The following is a 23,545-nucleotide window of genomic DNA, read 5'->3' as shown; positions in this document are numbered from 1 at the left end:
GGGCACACACAGTTCTGTGTCCGCCAGCGCCACGCCCCTATGCTTATACGACCACTAGTGCCATGGCGTGCAGTTACCAACAGGGTTCCCCTGCACCCCACCGGCCACCTGCGCTGCCTCTGCTGCTGCTGTGAAGGCCCACACAAAGGCCGGCATCCCAGACCTGCTAGTATCCTGCCGCGGTGGACAAGTGTGCATCCCGTTATGCTGCTGTTGCTGCTGCTGGTATGTGCAACTGAGGATGGATCCTGCTGCCAACATCCTAATGAAACGCCTTGGCTGGCACCACCCATTGGAGTGTAGTAACCAGTGGCCCTGGAGCACCTTGGCCCCCTACCCAGCGCAGTCAGTTCCTAGCCTCAAGTAGCTAGAGAACAAAGTTGAGGCTCCTAGCAGTCCCCCAGAGCAGGTAGTCCAGGAGTTATGAGCTGAGCCTTGGCTCCCTGAAATCTTCCGGAAATGAAGCAAGTTGATTAAACCCACCTTATACCACAATCAAACTCTCAAGGTCATCAAATGGGATTAAAAAAAAAAAAAACATGCAAAGGACAGCAACTTCAAAGACCGAAGGACCATCAGCCCACAAAGATAAGAAAGAACCAGTGCAAGAACTTTGACAACTCAAAAAGCCAGAATGCCTTTTTTCTTCCGAATGACTGCACTAACTCTCCAGCAAGGGTTCTGAATTGGGCTGAAATGGCTGGAATTACAGAAACAGAAATCAGAGTATGGATGGGAATGAAGATCATCAAGAAGCAGGAATACACTGAAACCCAATCCAAGGAAGCTAAGAAGCACAATAAAATTATACAGGAGCCAACAGACAAGAATAACCAGTATAAAAAAGAATGTAACCAACTTGATAGAGTAGAAAAACAAACTGCAATAATTTCGTAATGCAATCCTTAAAATTAATTGCAAAGCAGATCAAGCTGTGGAAAGAATCACAGAGCTTGAAGACTGGCTTTCTGAATAAGAGAGTAAGACAAGAATAGAGAAAAAACACTTTGGGAGGCTAAGATGGGTCGATCACTTGAAGTCAGGAGTTTGAGACAAGCCTGGCCAACATGTTGAAATCCCGTCTTTACTAAAAATAAAATAAAATTAGCCAAGTATGGTGCTGCATGCCTGTAATCCCAGCTACTCAGAAGGCTGAGGCAGGAGAATCACTTGAACCTGAGAGGCAGAGGTGGCAGTGAACTGAGATCGCGCCACTGCACTCCAGCCTGGGCAACAGTGAGACTCTGTCTCAGAAAAAAGAAAAAAAAATAGAGAAAAAAGAATGAAAAGGAATGAACAAAACCCCCGAGAAATATGGGATTATGTAAAGAAACCGAATCTACAATTCACTGATGTCCTGAAAGAGATAGGGAGAATGGAAGCAACTTGGAAGACATATTTCAGGATATCATCCATGAGAACTTCCCCAACCTAGAAAAAGAGGCCAACATTCAAATTCAGGAACTGCAGAGAACCCCAGTAAGATACTTCACAAGGTCATCCTCGAGACATATAATCATGGTTCTCCAAGGTCGCAATGAAAAAAGAAAAAAAAAGGCAGCTAGAAAGGTCAGGCCACCTACAAAGGGAAGTCCATCAGACTTAACAGCAGACCCCTTTGAGCAGAAACCCTACAAGCCAGAAGAGATTGTGGGCCAATATTCAATTCTTTTTTTTTTTTTCTCCTGAGACGGAGTCTTGGTCTGTTGCCCAGGCTGGAGTGCAGTGGCACGATCTTGGCTTACTGCAACCTCTGCCTCCCGGGTTCAAGAGATTCTCCTGCCTCAGCCTCCTGAGTAACTGGGATTACAGGCACGTGCCACCATGTCCGGCTAATTTTGTATTTTTAGTAGAGACGGGGTTTTACCATGTTGGCCAGGCTGGTCTCAAACTCTTGACCTCAAGTGATCCTCCCACCTCAGCCTCCCAAAGTGCTAGGATTACAGGTATGAGCCACCTTGCCTGGCCTCAACATTCTTAAAGAAAAGAAATTCCAACCAAGAAATTCATATCCGGCCAAACTAAGCTTCATAAGTGACAGAAAAATACTATCTTTTTCAGACAAGCAAATGCTGAGGGAATTTGTTATCACCAGACCTGCCTTATTAGAGCTCCTGAAGGAAGCACTAAATATAGAAAGGAAAGACCAGTCACTACAAAAACACACTTAAGTACACAGACCAGTGAGACACTATAAAGCAACCACACAAACAAGCCTGCATGATAACCAGCTGCTATCATGATGACAGGATCAAATCCATACATCAATACTAACCTTTAATGTAAATTGGCTAAATGCCCCAATTACAAGGCACAGATTGGCAAGGTGGATAAAGAACCAAAACTCAATGGTATGCCAAGAGTCTCATCTCACATGCAATTACATCCATAGGCTCAAAATAAAGAGATAGAGAAAAACCTAACAAGCAAATGAAAAATAGAAAAAAGCAGCAGTTGCAATCCTAAATCAGACAAAACAGACTTTAAACCAACAAAGATTAAAAAAAAAAAAGACAAGGGTATTACATAATGGTAAAAGGTTCAATTCAACAAGAAGACCTAACTATCCTAAATACATATGCACCCAACACAGGAGCACCCAGATTCATAAAGCAAGTGCTTAGAGACCTTCAAAGAGACTTAGACTCCCACACAATAATGGTGAGAGAATTCAACACTCCATAACAGTATTAGATCACTGAGGCAGAAAATTAACAAAGATATTCAGGACTTAACCTCAGCACTGGATCAAATGGACCTGATAGACATCTACAGAACTCTCCACCCAAAAACAACAGAATATACATTGTTCTCGTCATCATCTCATGGCACATACTCTAAAATCAGCCACACAATTGGACACAAAACAATCTTCAGCAAATGAAAAAGAATGAAAATAATAACCACTTTCTTGGACCACAGCACAATAAAATTAGAAATCAAGACCAAGAAAATCGCTCAAAACCATACAATTAACATGGAAATTAAACAACATGCTCCTGAATGATTTTTTGGCAAGAAATGAAATTAAGGCAAAAATCAAGAAGTTCTTTGAAACTAATGAAAACAAAGAAACAACATACCAGAATCTCTGGAACATAGCTAGTGTTAAGAAGGAAATGTACAGCACTAAACACCTACATCAAAAAGTTAGAAAGACCTCAATTTACAAAGTAACATCACAACTAAAAGAACTAGAGAATGAAGAGCAGATCAACCCCAAAGCTAGAAGACAAGAAATAATCAAAATCAGAGCTGAACTGGAGACTGACACACAAAAAAACATTCAAAAGATCAACAAATCCAGGAGTTGGTGTTTTGAAAAAAAATTAATATCTACTTGATAGACAGCTGGCTAGACTAATAAAGAAGAGAGAAGATCCAAGTAAACACAATTAGAAACAACAAAGAAGATATTATCACTGACACCACAGAAATATGAACACCTCTATGGACACAAACTAGAAAATCTAGAAGGAATGGATAAATTCCTGAACATACACACTCTCCCAAGACTGAACCAGGAAGAAACTGAATCCCTGATGAGACAAATAATGAGCTCTGAAATTGAATCAGTAATAAACAGCCTACCAACCAAAAAAAAAGCCCAGGACAAGATGGATTCACAGTCAAACTCTACCAGGTATACATAGAAGAGCTGGTACCAGTCCTACTGAAGCTTTTCCAAAAAAATTAAGGAGGAGGGACTCCTCCCTAACTCATCTACGAGGCCAGCATCACCCTGATACCAAAACCTGGTGGAGACACAACAACAAAAACCTCAGGCCAATATCCCTGATGAACATTGATGCAAAAATCCTCAAAAAATACTGGCAAACTGAACCCATCAACGAATCAAAAAGCTTATCCACCACCATCAAGTAGGCTTTATCTCTGGGATGCAAGGTTGGTTCAACACATCCAAATCAATAAATGTGATTCATCACATAAATGGAACTAAAGCCAAAAACCACATGATCATCTCAATCAGTGCAGAAAAGGCTTTTTGATAAAATTCCATATCCCATTATATTAAAAAAAAACTCTGAATAAACTAGGAATTGAAGAAACATACCTCAAAATAATAAGAGTCACCTATGTCAAAACCACAGCCAACATCATACCAAATGGGCAAAAGCTGGAAGCATTCCCCCTGAAAACCGGCATAAGAAAAGGATGCTCTCTCTCACCACTCCTATTCAACATAGTATTGGAAGTCCTGGCCAGAGCAATCAGGTGAGAGAAAGAAATAAAGGGCATCCAAATAAGAAGAGAGGAAGTCCAACTATCCCTGTGTGCAGACATGATACTATATCTAGGAAAGCCAATAGTCTTGGCCCACAAGCTCCTTAAGCTGATAAACAACTTCGGCAAAGATCCAGGATACAAAATCAATATAAAAAATCACTAGTATTCCTATATACCAACAACAGTCGAGCTGAAAGCCAAATCAGGAATGCATTCCCATTCATGACTATCACAAAAATAATAAAATACCTAGGAATACAGCTAACTGGGGAGATGAAAGCAAAACACTGCTCAACAAAATCAAAGATAACACAAACAAACGGAAAAACATTCCATGCTCATGAATAGGAGAAATCAATATTGTTAAAATGGCCATACTGCCCAAAGCAACGTATAGATTCAATGCTATTCCTATCAAACTGCCAACGACATTCTTCACAGAATTAGAAGAAACTATTTTAAAATTCATATGGAACCAAAAAGAGCCCAAACAGCCAAGGCAATCCTAAGCAAAAAGAGCAAAGCTGGAGGCATCAGGCTACCCAACTTCAAACTATACTACAGGGCTACAGTAACCTAAACAGCATGGTACTGGTATACAAAAAGACACACAGACCAATGGAATAGAATAGAGAGCCCAGAAACAAGGCCACACACTCCTACAACCATCTGATCTTTGACAAAGCTGACAAAAACAAGCAATAGGGAAAGGACTTCCTGTTCAATAGATGGTGCTGGGATAACTGATGTCATATGCAGAAGATGGAAACTGGACCCCTTCCTTACGCCACAGACAAAAATCAACTCAAGATGGATTAAAGACTTAAATGTAAAACCCAAAATGATAGAACCCTGGAAGACAACCTTCAGGACTAGGCATGGGCAAGGATTTCATGACAAAGATGCCAAAAGCAATTGCAACAAAAGCAAAAATTGACAAATGGGATCTAATAAAACTAAAGAGCTTCTGCACAACAAAAGAAACTATCCACAGATTAAACAAACAACCTACAGAATGGGAGAAAATTTTTCTAACTATGCATCTGACAAAGTTCTAATATCAAGCATCTATAAGGAACTTGAATTATTTACAAGAAAAAAACAAGCCCATTAAAAAGTGGGCAAAGGGCATGAACACTTTTCAAAAGAAGACATACACATGGCCAACAAGCATATAAAAAAAAAACTCAACATCACTGATCATTAGAGAAATGCAAATCAAAACCACAATGAGATACCATCTCACACCAGTCAGAATGGCTATTATTACATCATCAAAAAATAACAGATGCTGGTGAGGTTGCAGAGAAAAGGGAACCCTTATACACTGTTGGTGGGAGTGTAAATTAGTTCAACCATCGTGGAAAGCACTGTGGTGATTCCTCAAAAAGCTAAAAACAGAATTACCATTCGGCCAAGAAATCCCATAACTGTGTATATACCCAAAGGAATAGAAATCATTCTATCATAAAGACACAGCCACACATATGTTCACTGCAGCACTACCACAATAGCAAACACATGGAATTAACCTAAATGCCCATCAATGGCAGACCAGATAAAGAAAATGTGGTACATATGCATCATGAAATACTATGCAGCCATAAAAAAGAAGATCATGTCCTTGGCAGGAAGATGGATGGAGCTGGAAGCTATTATCCTCAGCAAACTAACGCAGGAACAGAAAACCAAATACTACACGTTCTCACTTAGAAGTGGGAGATAAATGATAACATATGGAAACATAGAGGGGAACACCACACACTGGGGCCTACCTGAGGGTGGAAGGTGGGAGGAAAAAGAGGACCAGAAAAATAACTATTGGGTACTAAGCCTAAAATCTGGGCAACGAAATCATTTGTACAACAAACCCCGGTGACACGAGTTTACCTATATAACAAACCTGCACATGTAACACTGAACTTAAAAGTTAAAAAAGAAAGAAAATGTATATTCCAAAAGAGAATACTATAATAGGAAAAGAAAAAGGAATCATTCTTTAATGAAGACAACTATTTTGAATAATTAATTAGTTATTGGGGGAGGGGAAAAATTTAAAAGAGCAAAACCAGGGATATTTTGGTTTAAGAAGCCAAAGGAAAAAAATCTCAAGTTCAAGTTTAATTGTATCATTAACTCAATCTTTCATAGTATAACATACAAGAAGAAATTGCTCATATTCAAAGAATGTCTTCCCAGTTATCTTTCCATGTTAACTTTTTGAAAACAGGAGGCAGGAGGTAAATCTATGTTTTGTCACTAGTTATGTGACCCACAAAAAATGCTGAAGAATTCTTCCACTTTGTTTTTACTTCCATAATACTAGCTCCAAAATAGTCTTCTGATAATTAGGTAAGACAATGTATAGAAAGTGTTCTGTAACGTCAACTATTATTAATATTAGAATTACCTTGCTGATTCTGGATCCAAAATCAGGGCTTCTATTGCATGAGATATCAGTAAACAGCTCTGCTGCTGTCTGGATTGATGTTAAGGTTACATACGAAAATAGAGAAGAAACCCACTATAGGTTTCTATTACCTGAATACTAAATTGGTCAAGATTGAATGATTGCCTAGTGAAGGTAATCATAATGTTATCAACTCGAATGGTCTGGGGCTCTACCTTTTCTTTTTAAGGGATATACGCTGTCTATAATAGTGATCCTCAGACTCTGTTCCAAGAAGGGTACTTCGGAGGCTACTACTGTGGGAAGGGGAAATCAAGTGATAGGCCCCGTGATTCAATTACAGCAACTCTGTTTTTATCTGTCTTAGATATAGGGGTTTTTCATAAGAGTTTGAGACAAGCAAATAAAGCCTTCACTGATAAAAGTTAAAAAACAAAAACAAAAACAAAACACAGTGGTCTAAGGAGCCTTTATCCCAGAGGTTCCTAATCTAGGGCTCAAGAGGTCTGGCAACTCCCTGAACTTACGTGCACATTTTGGGTGTCTCTGCATATATGCATTTTGTAGGGCAGAGGGCCCATAGCATTCACTGGGTTTCAATCAGTAAACTAAATGCCAAGAACTACTGATTGGAAAGTCCTACAACTTAAAAAAAGAATTTCTATTCCTTCCTTTCAAAAGTGATTTGAAGTTGCTAATAAGAAAATATGGAGAACTTAGGAAGGGTTTAAAAGTGACGACCAGGCTGGGCACGGTGGCTCACGCGTATAATCCCAGCACTTTTAGGTAGATCACTTGAGGCCAGGAGTTTGAGACCAGCCTGGCCAACATGGTGAAACCCTGTCTCTACTAAAAATATAAAAATTAGCCAGGTTGTGGTGGCACGCACCTGTAATCCCAGCTACTAGGGAGGCTGGGGCAGGAGAATCGCTTGAACCCAGGAGGCAGAGGTTGCAGTGAGCCAAGATCATGCCACTGCACTCCAGCCTGGGCAACAGAGTGAGACTCCATCTCAAAAAAAAAAAAAAAAAAAAAGTGACAACTAATGCTACTGAAGAGATCATTAATAAAGGTGATAAAAACTAGGACTGTTGGCCACAAAGAAAGGTGAGGTGAAACACACGTTCTTCGGTGGGAAAATGTGTTGTGTTGTCTGTTGTAGCTCAAGTGAGCACAGGTAAGCAACACTGGCTTTGGATGTTGCTTTGGATGCTCTTTCTGGATATAAAAAAGACACCTTCGAGTCACCATTTTTTGTTAAAATCCTGGGTAAAGTTAAAAAGTAAGATTATTCTGCTTATATATTTTAAAGGGGAAACTATATAATAAATTTATAGGGTTATTTAACATGTATTTTGTAGGTAAGCATATCTGAGGTAGTCTGTATTTAAAAGAATACTTCCAAAAAGAACAAGAAGTACTAGGGCAAGCTTGGGATACAGTTCAACATTCCTCAAAGTTGCTGAGTCAGCATCAAAAGATGCCTGGTAAAGATCTCCATATCGAGAAGCAAGGCTTCGAAATTCTTCCATGGACTGTTTCATCTATAAAAAAAAATCAATTATGACAAACAAACATGCTATCATTATTGTATAAACAACACAAAAACCAAAACAAAAAAAAGCACCTTCAAACAATAACAATTCAAAAAAAATACTGCCATCTTTTCACTATCACTCCATTCATTTTCATAAACTTTGTTAAATAAAAACAAAAATGGCAAATGAAACTATACATGTTCACAAGATTATTATATATGACATATAGAAACAAAAACATTTGTATTTTAGCGTCTTCAAGTTCCACTAAAATAATTTAGTTATAAACATTCTCAAGTTTTTAAAAAAATCTGTCCTTTATATAAACATGTAGCACCCATTGAGATACCATGAATCACTTTATCTTTCTAATAACACATCAGCCTATTTTTTAGCCAGACAGTTGAGTTAATAAACATTTATGATAATGTCTGAGTTAAACCACTGATTTTATATTTTACAACTTTTCATCTTATAACTTCGAAAACCTCTGAAGTGTAAATAAAAAATGCACTGAAAGTTAAGACATGCCTGATTGGAGATGCGACCACACCTCTGGAGGTCATTTCCTAAGGTCATGGCAATTGTTGTGGCAATTGCAGGTGGTGGGCTTGTCTTCAGGCTATTACAAGTACAGATAAGTTGAGAGAAGGCTTGTAAAAGGTCAATCCTGAGTTTTACAAATTCACACTGAAAGCTTAAAGGATTCAGTGGTGTACTAGCTGCCTGGAAAAAAAAAAAAGAGATATTTAAGACAAAGTAAACAGAACAGTGAGATGGGGCAGTACCAAGTATTTATCAGTTTGTGGTCAAGTGCAGTAGTTCTCTAAAAACACTGATGGACAAAGACCTAAATGATAAAAAGAATAATGTAATATTAGAATGAAAAACATTGTTATTAAACACCAGCTCTGAAAAACTGTATGTACAATCACTATTCAAAGGTTCCTTACTGCCTACATTCACAAAGACCCCATAATATGTGGATTGTCAAGGTGGCTCACGCCTGTAATCCCAGCACTTCGGGAGGTCGAGGCGGGTGGATCACAAGGTCAGGAGATCAAGACCACCCTGGCTAACATGGTGAAACTCCGTCTCTATTACAAATACAAAAAAATTAGCTGGGCGTTGTGGCAGGTGCCTGTAGTCCCAGCTACTCGGGAGGCTGAGGCAGGAGAATGGCGTGAACCCGGGAGGCGGAGTCTCCAGTGAGCCGAGATCGCACCACTGCACTCCAGCCTGGGCAATAGAACGAGACTGTCTCAAAAAAAAAAAACAAACAAAAAAAAGAAGATAATCACATAAGGGATGCTTCAAGGACATTACCATCCCCCAAAATCCCCTATTACTTTGCTACCTTCCTAATCTGAAATTCCCATCACTGGAACCTTGTAAAGTCGGGGGCAGAAAGAAAAAGAAAGATAAGGGCAGGAGGAATATGTTTCTAGACAGTCACTGTTTTTAAAAAAAAAAAAAAAGGACATTGCCTCAAAGTTACCCTCTTCCACTACTAGCCCAAATTTCTTTCTCTTTTTCTTTTCTTTTCTTTTTTTTTTTTTTTTTGAGACAGGGTATCATTCTATCACCCAGGCCGGAGTGCAGTGGTACAATCATGTCTCACTGCAGCCTCAACTTCCTGGGCTCAAATTATCCCCCCACCTGAGTTTCCCAAGTAGCCGGGACTAAGGGTGTGTACCACCATGCCTGGCTAATTTTTTTTTTTTTTTTTTTGAGACAGAGTTTCGCTCTTGTTGCCCAAGCTGGAGTGCAATGGCACGATCTCGGCTCACTGCAAGCTCCGTCTTCCGGGTTCAAGCAATTCTCCTGCCTCAGCCTCCTGAGTAGCTGGGACTACAGGCGCCTGCCACCACACCTGGCTAATTTTTTGTATTTTTAGTAGAGACGGGGTTTCACCGTGTTAACCAGGATGGTCTCGATCTCCTGACCTCATGATCGGCCCGCCTCAGCCTCCCAAAGTGCTGGGATTACAGGTGAGAGCCACCGTGCCTGGCTGTGCCCAGCTAATTTTTTTTTGTAGAGACAGGGTCTCACTATGTTGCTCAGGCTGGCCTCAAACTCCTGTAGCTCAGATTAATTTTAAAAATAATTTCTGAGTAGACACTTCAGAAAGCACAGAGAAGACACCAAGGAAGAAGAGGTTATAACACACAAATAAGTTTCAATGAGGATGGAGCGGTATCCGGGGTAAGTCTTGGGTAGCATTAGCTAGGTAGAAAAGGTAAATGGTAAGGCAAGCCAGGGTGGGCAGAGAACTAAGAAAACCTTTAACTATTTGGCAACTGTCCTAGTGGAGATCCTAGCACTAAGTAGTTTTAACAAAAGGCACATACTAAAAATGTGCTAATTTAACAATAAACAGAGGCATAGTGAAAATTTTCCTCTATGACATGACACACTTAAAACACGCTGATGCTGTTTCTTAGATACTATCTCACATTAGTCTTTTAGCAAAAGAGCCAGACATGATTTTGGGGTTCTAGAAGTCAGTTACAATATTATCTGGCCAATTTTACCTCATATTGACCTTAGCAAACAAAAGATTAGTATCCAGAACATATAAAGTACTCTTATAAACCAGTAAGAAAAAGACATAAAAACTAGTAGGAAAATGAGCAAAAATCTTCAAAAGGAACTTCACAGAAAATAAAACACAAATGGTCAAACATATGAAACAAATGTCTAATTGTATTAGTAATCTGGGAAAAGCCAATCATAAGCTTTAGAACCTACCAGACAAAGAGAAAAATGTATGGCAATAGGAACTCTTATACACTGCTGGGAGGACTTTAAATCTGTAAAGCCACTGGGAAAAAACTGGTATTAGCTAGTCAATTTAAAGATGCACATAACCTGTGCAATTCCACTCTTAGGTAATATCTTACAGCAATATCTCTAAACAGGAACAGGAGTATTCTTAGCATTGCAGGAGATTAGGTATTTAGCTACTGACCATTACTACCAGTAGCAATGCTTCCCAACTCCCCATCACTGACAAAAAAGAAACATCCACACACACTTCCAAATTGGAGCAGGGGGAAGATACACAGCTCCGAGTGAGGTCCACTGCCCTAGGGAAGGGTTTTTCTCTACTTGAGTACTACTGACATTCTGAACTGAATAAATTCTTTGTTGAGGGGGGCTCTCCTGTGCATTCCCTCTGCACTAAATACCAGTAACAACTGGGCAAGTGGTGATAGCCAAAAAACGCTCCAGATACTGCCAAATATCCCCTGGAGGATAAAACCATCCCTGGTTGAGAACCACTGTCCTAGAGAAACCTTTGCAGTAAGTGCATCAAAAGATATGTACAAGAATGTTCAGAGCAGTATGTTGGTAACAGCAAGAAACTGGAGAAATCAAAATGCTTATCAACACTATAGAGTGGGAAAATAAATTGATGTATATTCTTATGATGCAAGACTATATGGCAGGGAAATTGACCTACAGCTTCCTGAAACAAAATGGATGAATCTTAGGAACATAATTTAGATGATCAAAGCAAGTCAAAGAAAAATATGACTCCTTTTTACATAAAATTCAAAAACAAGCAACATAAAACAGAACTTTGTTTAGAGTTACAAAAAAGCATGTTGAAATTATAAAGAAAGGGCCAGGCATTGGGCTCCCCCCTGTAATGCCAGCACTTTGGGAGGCCAAGGCGGGTGGATCACCTTAGGTCAGGAGTTCGAGACCAGTCTGGCAAACATGGTGAAACCCTGTCTCTACTAAAAATACAAAAATTAGCCAGGCATGGTGGAGAGCGCCTGTAATCCCAGCTACTTGGGAGGGTGAGGCAGGAGAATCACTTGAACCTGGGAGGTGGAGGTTGCAGTGAGCCAAGATCGTGCCACTGCACTCCAGCCTGGTGACAAGAGTGAAACTCAGTCTCAAAAAAAAAAAAAGAAAGAAAGAAAGAAAAGAAAAAGAAAAAGAAAAAATTATAAAGAAAGGCAATGGAACAGTAAACACAAGATGCAAAGTCCTGTTACCTTTGTGGAAAGGAAACAGTATACAAATGTGGAGGTGCACATAAGAATTTTACTTTTTTTTTTTTTTAGGAGACAGTGTCTTGCTATGTGACCCAGGGTATTATTCACAAGCATATAAGAATTTTAAAAGGCAATGGTAATGTCCTATTTTCTAACTGGATGTTTGGATATTTGTTGTATTTTTTTATGCCCTACATAATACATGTGTAGATATTATGCCTATTCAATATTTAATAACAAAAATTAAATGATTAAAAAAAAAACTATTGTAGGAAGAACGCTAAGCTGGTTCCTCTGATTCAAGTTCCCTGGTATCCACACCTTGGGCAGGCTGAATATCACTAGTTTGAAAACCTAAAATCTGAAATGATCCAAATTCTGAAATGCTCCAAAATCTGAAACTGACATGATGTTCAAAGGAAATGTTCATTGGAACATTTCAAATTTTGAATTAGGGAGGTTCAACTGGCATAATGCAAATATTCCAAAATCCAAAGAAACCTCACAATACAAAACACTCCTGGTTCCAAGCATTTTACATTAAGGAATACTAAACCTACAACATCTTTTGAAGGTGGATAGCACCCAAAACTTGCTTCTAACTAATGGAATATGGCAAATGTGATGAGATTTTGAGGATGTAGTTTAGGTCCCTAATGAATTGACTTTATATTAGTAGAAAGGGAGATCATTCTGAGTGAATCGGATCTAATCAGTCGAGGCCATTAAAAGAGGGTGAGAGATTCTCTTGCTGGTCTGGAAGAACCATGTTCCACAAGTTCTTCAGGTGCAAGGAAATACATTCTGCAACAAATTCATGATCTTAGAACAGGACCCTGAGCTTCCTTGAGCCTCAGATATCTGAGACTGGCCCTCACAGACACCTTGATTGCCATTTTGTGATACCATGAGCAGAGGACCCAGCTAAGCCATGCCTGGACTACTACTGCTACTTCTTTTTTTTTTTTGAGACAGAGTCTCAGGCTGGAGTGCAATGGCACAATCTCAGCTCACTGCAACCTCCTCTTCCCAGGCTCAGGTGATTCTCCCACCTCAGCCTCCTGAGTAGCTAGGACCACAGGCGCATGACACCATGCCTGGCTAATTTTTAAACTTGTTTTTGTAGAGACGGGGTTTTCCAACATTGCCCAGGCTGGTCTCAAACTCCTGGGCTCAAGTGATCCTCCCATCTTGGTCGCCCAGAGTACTGGGATTACAGGCATGAGCCCCCATATCTGGCCTATGCCTGGACTTTTCTGACCCACAGAAACTGTGAAATAATAAATAGGTATTGTTTTAAGCCACTAAACTTGTAGTAATTTGTTACACAGCACAAAAAGCTAATATAAACACTTTTTATAATTTTTATTCCTAAGAAATAAGACAACTCTATCATTAATCATTGTATTGAGAAATTAAACACCTAACTTTGCTATCGGGTCTCCATAAACAAAGAATTTTGAACTTCTCCTGTTTAGCGTGGCTGAAGCAGATACAAAGCATGATCCTTAAAGCTGTACGATCTCAGGTATGGATCATTCACATCAGTAAGTTAAAAGGGGCAGCCCATGCTCATATTTACTCAGTTAAAAAGATAGAAAGCAATTGTCAAATCCACACTTACCAAATGAACAGGTTAAAAAATAAAAATAAAAAAAGTCCTCAAAAAACCCTGAGAGTATACAGTACAATCAGAGTTCTGGGAAGTTTCCAACAACTCTGAGGATCATACTGCCTTCCCCTGTAGACTACACTCAAGTGAAGAATTATTTCCTGTTTTTCTTAATCCTAAAAACAGTGTTTGACACATACCAAGTGTTTATGATCTGTTGAATAAAATAACTCCATTTCAAAAGGAGAATATCTGAGGCCCAATGACCCACCCAAAGTCACGCTGTGTTAATGGCAGAACCAAGACTAAGACAAGGTCTCCTCTCTGTCAATCAAGTGCTTTCTTCCTGTATCAGAATTCAATCCTTAATTATTGTCAAGCCTCATTAAATACACATACCACACAAATCATTAAACAAGTATCAAATATTCAACAGAATTTTTCATAAACTTAATTCCATCTGCCTCACACTGTTTTGTAAGCCTGTCTGTTCAAAGTTCTTACCACTTATGGTACTAAATAATTACCAATTTTCTGCTCCACATAAACTAGAAAATGAAATAGTTCTATTGATCTCAACCAGTAATTATATTTTTTAATTTTCTGAGGCATTTATTAGCCTAATATAGGAAACAACAATCTCTTCCCAGAATATATATATATATATATATAAAATACTTCAAAATATATGTGCCTCACAGTAGTCTGAATATTCTCTTTAGTGACACCTGTTTTTTCTACTTTGAAACATTTCTTTTGAGATAGACCACCATTCAAAATATTTTAGATATGTTATAAATGTACGTAAACAGGTACCAAAAGTTTTATGGTCCCATCTCAATATATACAATTTTTAAAGTCATGTGACAGTATTTTTAAAATGTTTAACGTTGATTATATAACTTCTTTACAAAGGGAAAAAGCCCTTGCATTAATACAAAAAATGCTGATTTTAGGGAATAGGTTCCTACTTAGGAATATAACTAATTTCAAGGAAACATAAGGATCTCTTTGCAACCCTTTCATTTTCTTGGCAGAGATAATAGAAACTGTAGCTAGCTAATGGTTAATGTGGAGTAGGAGGATACCACAGAGAGATACAAAGTGGGACACTAGAATCTTTGATAATTTCTCTTTATCTATAAAGCAAGAAACTTTAGTTACTTAGTCAGTAGCTGCCAGGTATGAGATGAGGTCAGGGGTTTATGTTTGATGGTGGTACTGATGCACACAGGCTGGAATCTTACTAGTAAGAGTCTGTAGAGGGAGGATCCTATCTACACACCACTTACCCATTCTGCATGGATTCAGCAATCCTCTTCACATGTGGTACCCAGTTATTTTTAACAAGAAAGTGATAAACTTTTATCAATCTAAGAATGTTAAAAAGGGGAAAAGGTTAAGGGTTTATTTCCATGACCTATTTCATATCAGCAGTTTTCTCAAGTTAGTTGAAATAGGACAATCCAAAAAGAGAAGGGAGAGAACTCTCACATAAATCATCACCACCAAAGGTGAATTAAGAGGACTTACTGTTAAGGAAGCAATCCCTTTGTGATAGAATTTTAAAGACTCAGCAATGCAAGAAAGTGCTGAACTATAATTTTCCTCTTGCAACCCAGTGAGACACTGTTCTGCATGTGAAAACTCCTTCAAACTATTTAGCCAGAAGTAGAAGTGTTCTGAGGCAACCTGAGTCAGCAAACTCTGATAAAGCTCTTTGGCCATGTCATGATTACCCTAAAAACAAAAAAAGAAAAGAAAAAAGAATAGAAGGAGCACACGGTAAGGTTCTTACATTTGAAAGAGTTGATGCAGCAGCTAAAAGAGAAACCCAAACCTTGGATAAGTCTGAACAATCATTCCTCATATTATGTAATTCGCTGAGACTCTGTCTAAATATTTCCTCAGAGAAAATATGCTGAGTTGCTTTTATGTAACATAATGCTTGAAATTCTTTACTAAAACAGTTCCGAAAGAGAAAATAAATGGAATCAACTATAAACCAAGTCTAGAACTTTAGCCCAAAATACAGGAAGTATAAATACTTTTTTATGTTATTCTAGATGAACTATTTAGTGGGTGAGAGAAACCCCAGGGGAGAAGGCATAGTTGTAGGGAGAAATGTGAATACCATTTAATGCCTGGGGCCAGGGATACTCAATGTCCTGCAATGCTTGGGACAGAACAGTATAATGAAGAATTGTCCTGCCAAGAGTGTGTGCTTCTCCCCCATTTGAGAAGCAACATAAAATTAAGAACATGCACTTCAATCACCTAGAGTAATGCTTCCTCAAACTTTGGTCTCTGGACTTATCCCCAAGGATTTTTTTTTTTAATTTATTTTTAGTAGAGACAGGCTTTTACTATGTCAGCCAGGCTGGTCTCAAACTCCTGGCCTCAAGAGATTTGCCCGCCTTGGCCTCTCACAAAGTACTGGGATTACATGCGTGAGCCACCCCACCCGGCCAGGATTTCTGTACTAACCAAGGTTTCTATTTCCTCTCAAACAAAATTAATAAAACTTGTTAGGCTTTCCATATGGCTGAGAAGAGTACAGCATACTAAAGCTTTCCCATTTCTACTTAAGAATGACAAGACTGGGGAGAGGAACAAAGATGTGGTATACTGAGAAAGGAAGATAGAAACAGCGGATGGTAGGTGGCCTTGGTTATAACAATACAGAGCAAAATGAAAGTGGCACTAACAACCTACAGCCAGAAAGGGCCCAGATTTTAACTTCCTCATTACTAATGCCAACAACATAGATACCATTATTTTATGATAAAAGTTAAAAATCAGGTCCTTTCCTTCCTCATCTTCAGAACCCATGACTAAAAGGTACTTCCATCTTTATTTTTAGTTTTGACTACAACTAATAATCATACAATTGAAGATACATGACCTGACATTTCCAGCAACCCAGTTCACTCAGAAGGGTAACACATACCATTCTGGAAGCCTGTCTGGCAATACGGTATACAGTCCATCCATTGGAGACACTTTCAAGCTGCTGCTTAATTACTGCCTTACTTTCCACAGACAATGCCTTCTGACTTGCAACAAAAATCACAGTAGCCAAACTCACCTAACATTGGACAAGAAGAAAACCAAGAAAATCATTTAATTTTATTCAGTGTCATTGATAACCTACCCTAAAGGGAGGAAAACTAATTAGAGCCCACTGCAAAAGAACAAAATTTGTTTTCCAATGACATTTATTTAATTTTTTATTTTGAAGTCATTAATTTATTCCATTCACTCAGGGCACTCTTTATAACAGCAAATAAGTAGAAGCAATACCCATAATATGAATAAATTATATAACATAATCAAACAATGAGATACGTAAATAAAATGGATAAACTAGCGACAGACTTACCAACATAGATGACAAGCAAAATAGGCAAAAATATGCAAAATGCAAAAGATTACAAGTAGTATGATAAAGTTTACATGAAATTAAAAATATGCAAAATACTGCGTATTACTTAGGGATATACACTTTGGTAGTAAAAGAATAACAGGCATGAGAATGATAAATACCAAATTCAGGATAGTGGTTACCTGAGAGAAGGGAGGAGATGCTATCAGCAAGGTAAACAGGGGGCTTCAACTAAACTGTTAATACCTTTTTCTTAAGCTAGATAATGAATGCAAGAGTTTTCACTGTATTATTCCTCAGATTTTTTGAATATTATGTTTCATAATTTAAGACAATCTTAAAGTAGTACTCACAAAAAAGATATCAGGACCGTTAGTTCAAAATGCCACTTCAATAAAAAATAAACTTAGCTAACTGCCTCTTAATATTTCAAAGCTGATTGATATAAAGATCCATACATTTGGTCATCAAGGTAACCTTTTCTGGCAGCAAATGATGGGATGGGGTCAATCTTTTACACAATTCCCTCTGGAGGATTAAACATAAAACAGGCTTGAATATATTATTTCATTATATTTTTTCCCACATTCTAAATTAAGATGAACAGAACAATATGGAATGGCGACCTTACAACTTTCATTTAATTTACAATTATTTAGAATGTAGCCTACTCTCAGTCCTGCAGAACTTTTCAACTAAACATTTTATAGCTTCCACAGCTTCTGTTTCTTTCTAAGCATGTACCTTTCCCAACCCCAAGGGTCTACAGAAGCCTAAACTGGATCCTAAACAGCTAAAGAGGTCCTGGAATGGAAAACATAAATTTGGGCTAATTTATGGTCATTATTATCATTAGATTTTTAACTTCTATTTTCTAAAGTACAAAACAGGGTTTAGTTCATTATTTACTCTGTATAAGAAAGATAAAAGTTTCATTTTCATTCTGTCCTTTGCAATAAAAAAAACATGAGATTGAAGGCTTTGGCTATACTAAGCTGATTTGACAGGGTTTCGGAAGAAAGCAGTTTTAGAGGTGAACAAAACACGGCTTTCTAAATCAAAAGTGAAAAAAGTAAAAAGCTCATAAAGCCAATTCTATTTTGATATCAGCACACTCTTTGGTCTTAGGTAATGAATTTAACCTATTGTTTGTTCTGTTTTTTAAGTAAAGTCAAATAGTAATGTTGACTTAAAAGTAATTCCCACTAGACCAGATCCTAGTCATTCAAAGGAGATTCAAAATGGGCTTTTTACCAGAAGTTCTTGCTGCTTGTCTGTGGCTGATCGTCCAATCACCTTGTACAGCTCCATGAGGTCACCAAGCATCCCATCACCCAGCACTGGCAGTTGCATGGCAATGGCTGCCAGGCAATGGCACATCAAAATCCGGGCAGCGTCTTGAGCACTGTGCAATTGAGTCAACAAGGTCTCAACCACTGACTGGCTAAGATGGGGCCTGCCCTTGGCCAACTTCACCATACAGTTTAGAGCAATCTGCACGCCAAAAAGAAAATGAACTAGTTAGATTTTGAAGATACAGATGAAGCTTTAAGGAAAAGAGCTTTGTACAGGTTACTGGGGAAAATCAAGGGTGAGGTTTCTTGTAGGCATAACATTTTTCTTCATAAGAAATATGAGGTACTGAATCCCACATTAGGGTTTCTGAAGTGCACTACGTTTAAAATAACAAATTAGGACTGCATGTCAACCACTCATTTCAATCTAAGACTATTAAAATACTTTTAAGAAAGATGGAAATCATAAGGAATAATGCTGAAGAGGCAAATATAGGCCAAATGTCACCATCACTGTACTATCATTACTTTTCAGGAACTGCTTCTGAAGTGTGGCTTGTAAACTATGCCAGCATCTCCCAGAATGAAAATAAAGATTCCTGAATTAACATACGTGTGTGTGTGTGTTGAGGCTACTGAGGTTTCAGTTTTAAAAAGATGGCTTAGATGACTCTAAGTACACTGAAGTGGGAAAGAGGTTCCCAATTTTCTCTTATTTCTCAACTGAAATCTAAAAACCAATTTGGCTACAGAATTTCTCCTACCAAGGCCTTCTTAAAGGCATCACTAATATCCAGCCAAAAAACTAGAAACCTAGAAATATTCCCACTTTCACATAGCTAACAGATTCTTTTGTCAAGCCTCCAATATCCACTGTTAGCACTTTTCCATTCTCTCTACCACATCATAAATCTCTTCCTAATTCCAATTTCTTGAAAAGATGGGCCCTTCAATCCATCCTTCACAATGCAGCCATGTAGCCATCAATGGGGTGTCAGGCACACACATAACTTTAGAGTCTGATAAATGCAAGGGCTGAAGCTCAGCTTGCCCCTTATTAGCTAGGTGGCTTTGAACAAGGTACTTCTCTCTCTCAGCCTTAAGTTTCTGATGTGTATAAGAGGAGAACACATTTCATTATAGGGTTATTGAAGGACTGAAAGAAATGTATATATAAGTCTTCAACAAAGTTTGGCACATAATAGACATTCAAATAACAATAATAATTACGACAAAGGTTACCATTACTTTAAAATTATATTATCTCCTCATTACCTATAGAATCAAAGCCATAATACCATGTTATTTGATATCCTCTATGACTGAACTACTTTTCCAAATCTCAAATTATTTCACCCAGCCACAGTGGGCTAGTCACCATTCTTCCACCACAACAGGTACATTCTTACTTTCAAGTCTTTTATAACAGTGGTCATTGGGCTCAAACAATCTTTCCTCATTACTGTAATTCGATTCCATCTTTCACAACTCAACTCATATGACATTTATTTAAAGTCTTCCCTAATACCCTTGGTTAAAGTTAATCACTCCCGACTCTGACCTCTCATTAGAACTGCACTTTTTTTGTGAAATATCAGAGAATGTATTGTGTTCCACTTGGTATTATAGTCCCCTATATAAACATCAGTAGCCTATTCTAGATGGGAAGCTCCTCTATTACAGGAACATTTCTTGGCCATCTATGTATGTCCCACTGTGCTGAATCCAGCATTTTACTGACACCCACAATTGTTGGAAAAAAGATTTGCTTTTAAAAAAAGTCTTAAATGTACTGTGGTTCCAAGGGGATTCTGAGGATCCCCCTCAGAATGTGTTGCCAAACACATGTTGTCTACTTCCCTTCTCTACTTATTAGCTTTCATTTAATGATATTACTATCTTTATTGTTCATCACTATGACCATATCACAACTTTCCTTAACCTGCTAAAATGAGCCATGACTTCCTTGAAACCACACCTTAGACAAGCTAACGCCAACGTTTATCTAACAGTTTCTTACTTCTATTAACTATGCTTCTCCTTATTAATTTTGCACCATCACAAATTATATTTCATGTTTCACTCCAAAAAGAGTAGTTTCATTTCACATTTTATTTATTTATTTTTTTTGAGACAGGGTCTCATTCTTTCACATAGGGGAGAGAACAGTGGTGCAATAATGGCTCACTGCAGCCTCAACCTCTCGGCCTCAAGCAATCCTCTCACCTCAGCCTCATGAGTAGCTAGGACTATAGGTGTGCCCCAATATGTCCAGCTAAATTTTAAAAAATTTTTCTAGAGATGGGGTCTCAGTATGCTGCCAAGGCTGGTCTTGAACTCCTAGGCTCATGCAATCCTTCCACCTTGACCTCCCCAAAATGCTGGGATTATAGGCATGAGCCACTGTCCTGGCCTCATTTCACATTTTAAAAATCTTGCATATCTCTAACATGATTTCTGTAACTAAGTGAAGGTGAAAATTCCTTAAAATATTCTTCCCTGGGCTTATAAACTAGGGCTTACACCATTGGGAAATTAATGAACGCTTATGTTAAATTAATGAACATTTATGAGTTGGCTGCAGTCATTTCATCAGTTTTTTTGTGGTTTTATCAGTTAGATTAAATCAGTGTAGTTTTATCAGTTAGATTTAATCACTTAGATTAAAACTTCTAAGAGTACAGGAGCTATGTCTGCTTAACTTTGCTTTCTATTGCCTAAGACCATCATATATATCTATTACAACTTAATAAATAAAAGTTTTCACCTTTAAAGTGGCCTGAGCACCTGGACTATCATCTTGACTACAAAGTACCAGTAGGGATTCCAGGCCAAAGACAGCATCTTGTTCCAGTGCCAAAAGATCTAGAAGAAAAACAGTAAACTTTATGATGGTCAAGTGATGTGTGTACAAACACACACACATATATATGCATACACACTCTCTTAGAAAAAACATTAAGGAGTTTAAGATACAGGGAATTATTAAATGGATGAACCTAACCTTCCTTGAAAAAGTACATGTGGCATTACTTCTAGAATGTAAAGTCTATCTTCAGACTTTATTTCTACCACTTTATTGAAGTATTTATAAAAATATACACATTAAATCAAGAGCTAAAGCCACAAAGCTATAAATAAAGCAAAACTGAAATAGTGTCACCAGCTTAGCTAAGGAAAATACTAAGAACAGCAAACTATGCAGTATGTGTTAATCTCCCTAATCAGAAATAAATTATGCAGGTCCATTTTTACCTAAGATATAACAGTTTTCAGCTTCTAATGAAAGCTGAACCACTTTTAGGAAATAATAAGGTCTCCACATAACCTTATTACTGTTTTAAGTCTGACCATAAAGAATGAACCTCTTAGATGTCTCATGAAATAGCAGCACTAGAACATCTTTTCACTACCATAGGGTTAAAATTTCTCTGAAGGTTTTAGAAAGTTCTGAATATATTAGTTACCTTTAGGTTAATATATTTCAGTGTTGAGAACACACAGCAGTTTTCTGTGTTACATGGGAGAAAATACTCTTTGCGATGCCAATATAAAACAGGCTTAATTATCCAAATCAGAATCAACTTTCAACTTTAAGAAATGTTTCCTGAGTGCAGGAGCTTGGCAAACAGAGTAAAGGCTAGTGAAGGTCAGGTTGCTAGAAAAAAACAGGTACTAGGAACAAGCAGTGCTAAAGGCTAGGGGCGATAAGAGGAACCACTGAGCTTGTAATCCTTAATGAAGATCAAAATCAGCACTGAAACAGATGGAATATCCAAAATGCATTTCTTGTTCTTGAACACAAGTCAAAAGATGTTAGGTAGACAACAAAATATGTGCATTATTTTCCTTGCATGTCCTCCTTGATTATGCAAGTCAGTTTAATGCCACATATACCTAGAGTAAATTCTGTGAAAATTTAATTCACACTGGTCTGTGAATTCACTTGCCTCTAGGTGAAACTATTTGTTATTTAAGTCCCTGGAGAACCTAAGTAAATTTTCTAGGTTTTTGTATAAGTGAACACACCACCTTATACAAAAGGGGTAGAGTCCTAAGCAATCTCTATCCACCATATATGTACCATATATGCAAAGGTAAGCAGTGGAAGGAAACGGGCAATGTTCCATAAAACCTTTCAATTCCACTCCCAAGTTCTTCATCTCTTTATTATTTTTCACAAGGATAAAGTAGTCTTAAGAACACATGCTCTAAGAACACTTTGAAAGGAGTCAATTTGTAGATCAAGGCACACAGGCTAAAAATAAGGGATTAAAAAAAATCAAACAGAATTCTGTCCAAGGTCTAAACCAAAGTTTATACATAATATCAGTCCTGATCAAACTTACCCTTTTCTTGACAAGAAACAGTTATATTAGTTAGGACTCTAACTCCATGAGCTGCAATGCCCCTGTTATTATGGTAACAGCACTCTTGGGCTAATTTGACTAAATCAGAAGATCTGGGAGAAGAACTCACATTTCCTAAAAAAGCAGAGAAAAGTAGTAGAAATTGTAATTCAAATAGTTCAAAAGCAGTTCAGCTCATAGGTTCAATTTTCTTAATTTTTGAGAAAACTCTCTAACAATAAACTTCAACAAAATTTCCTACCACAATCCCACTATCAATACATATCAGCATTTCTCTCCATTAAGGTACTTAAAATAGGTATGTGCCAACAGTTTCGTAATGACTAAGATCTAAAATCAACGTATAATTTCTTAAAAAATATTAATAAAAATTGACTAACAGTACAAAAGCCAAAACAACTATCCTAAGAGTTCAAATGAATTCTGATTAAAACAGGTATCATTATAGGCCTCTTGTCAGACAAAACCATACTTTCAAGATAGGAGAGAAAAGAGAAAAAAATTTAAATTTGCTTTTTTTTTTCCATCTCAGATTGCTGACATACATTTATACCTCATATGAATTCATGAGTGTAGAGCTGGAAAGAATTTTGGGATCATCTGATTTAACACACCCTATTTTTACAGATGGAATCAAAGCCCAAAGCCCCAAAATTTTAAGAATCTTGCCATTAAGT

The 23,545-nt window shown here is 37.8% G+C and overlaps 1 protein-coding gene across 1 annotated transcript in view; it reads right to left on the bottom strand.

Moving 5' to 3' along the window:
- INTS7 (integrator complex subunit 7) overlaps positions 1-23,545 on the bottom strand; it is a 95,503-nt gene that overhangs the window by 19,371 nt on the left and 52,587 nt on the right. Inside the window, exons 9-16 of the mRNA XM_003814185.6 lie at positions 22,848-22,982; positions 21,266-21,363; positions 18,458-18,697; positions 16,769-16,906; positions 15,352-15,558; positions 8,728-8,922; positions 8,099-8,202; positions 6,659-6,727 (exon numbers count right to left, since the gene is read on the bottom strand). Of these exons, the coding sequence (XP_003814233.1) occupies positions 6,659-6,727; positions 8,099-8,202; positions 8,728-8,922; positions 15,352-15,558; positions 16,769-16,906; positions 18,458-18,697; positions 21,266-21,363; positions 22,848-22,982 (1,186 nt within the window). The remainder of the gene's footprint in view (positions 1-6,658; positions 6,728-8,098; positions 8,203-8,727; positions 8,923-15,351; positions 15,559-16,768; positions 16,907-18,457; positions 18,698-21,265; positions 21,364-22,847; positions 22,983-23,545) is intronic.

This window comes from Pan paniscus, chromosome 1 (assembly GCF_029289425.2).
Source record: "Pan paniscus chromosome 1, NHGRI_mPanPan1-v2.0_pri, whole genome shotgun sequence".
Lineage (NCBI taxonomy): Eukaryota > Metazoa > Chordata > Mammalia > Primates > Hominidae > Pan > Pan paniscus.
Note: the sequence above shows the minus strand (reverse complement) of the source record. Positions and strands in the feature narration are given on the sequence as shown.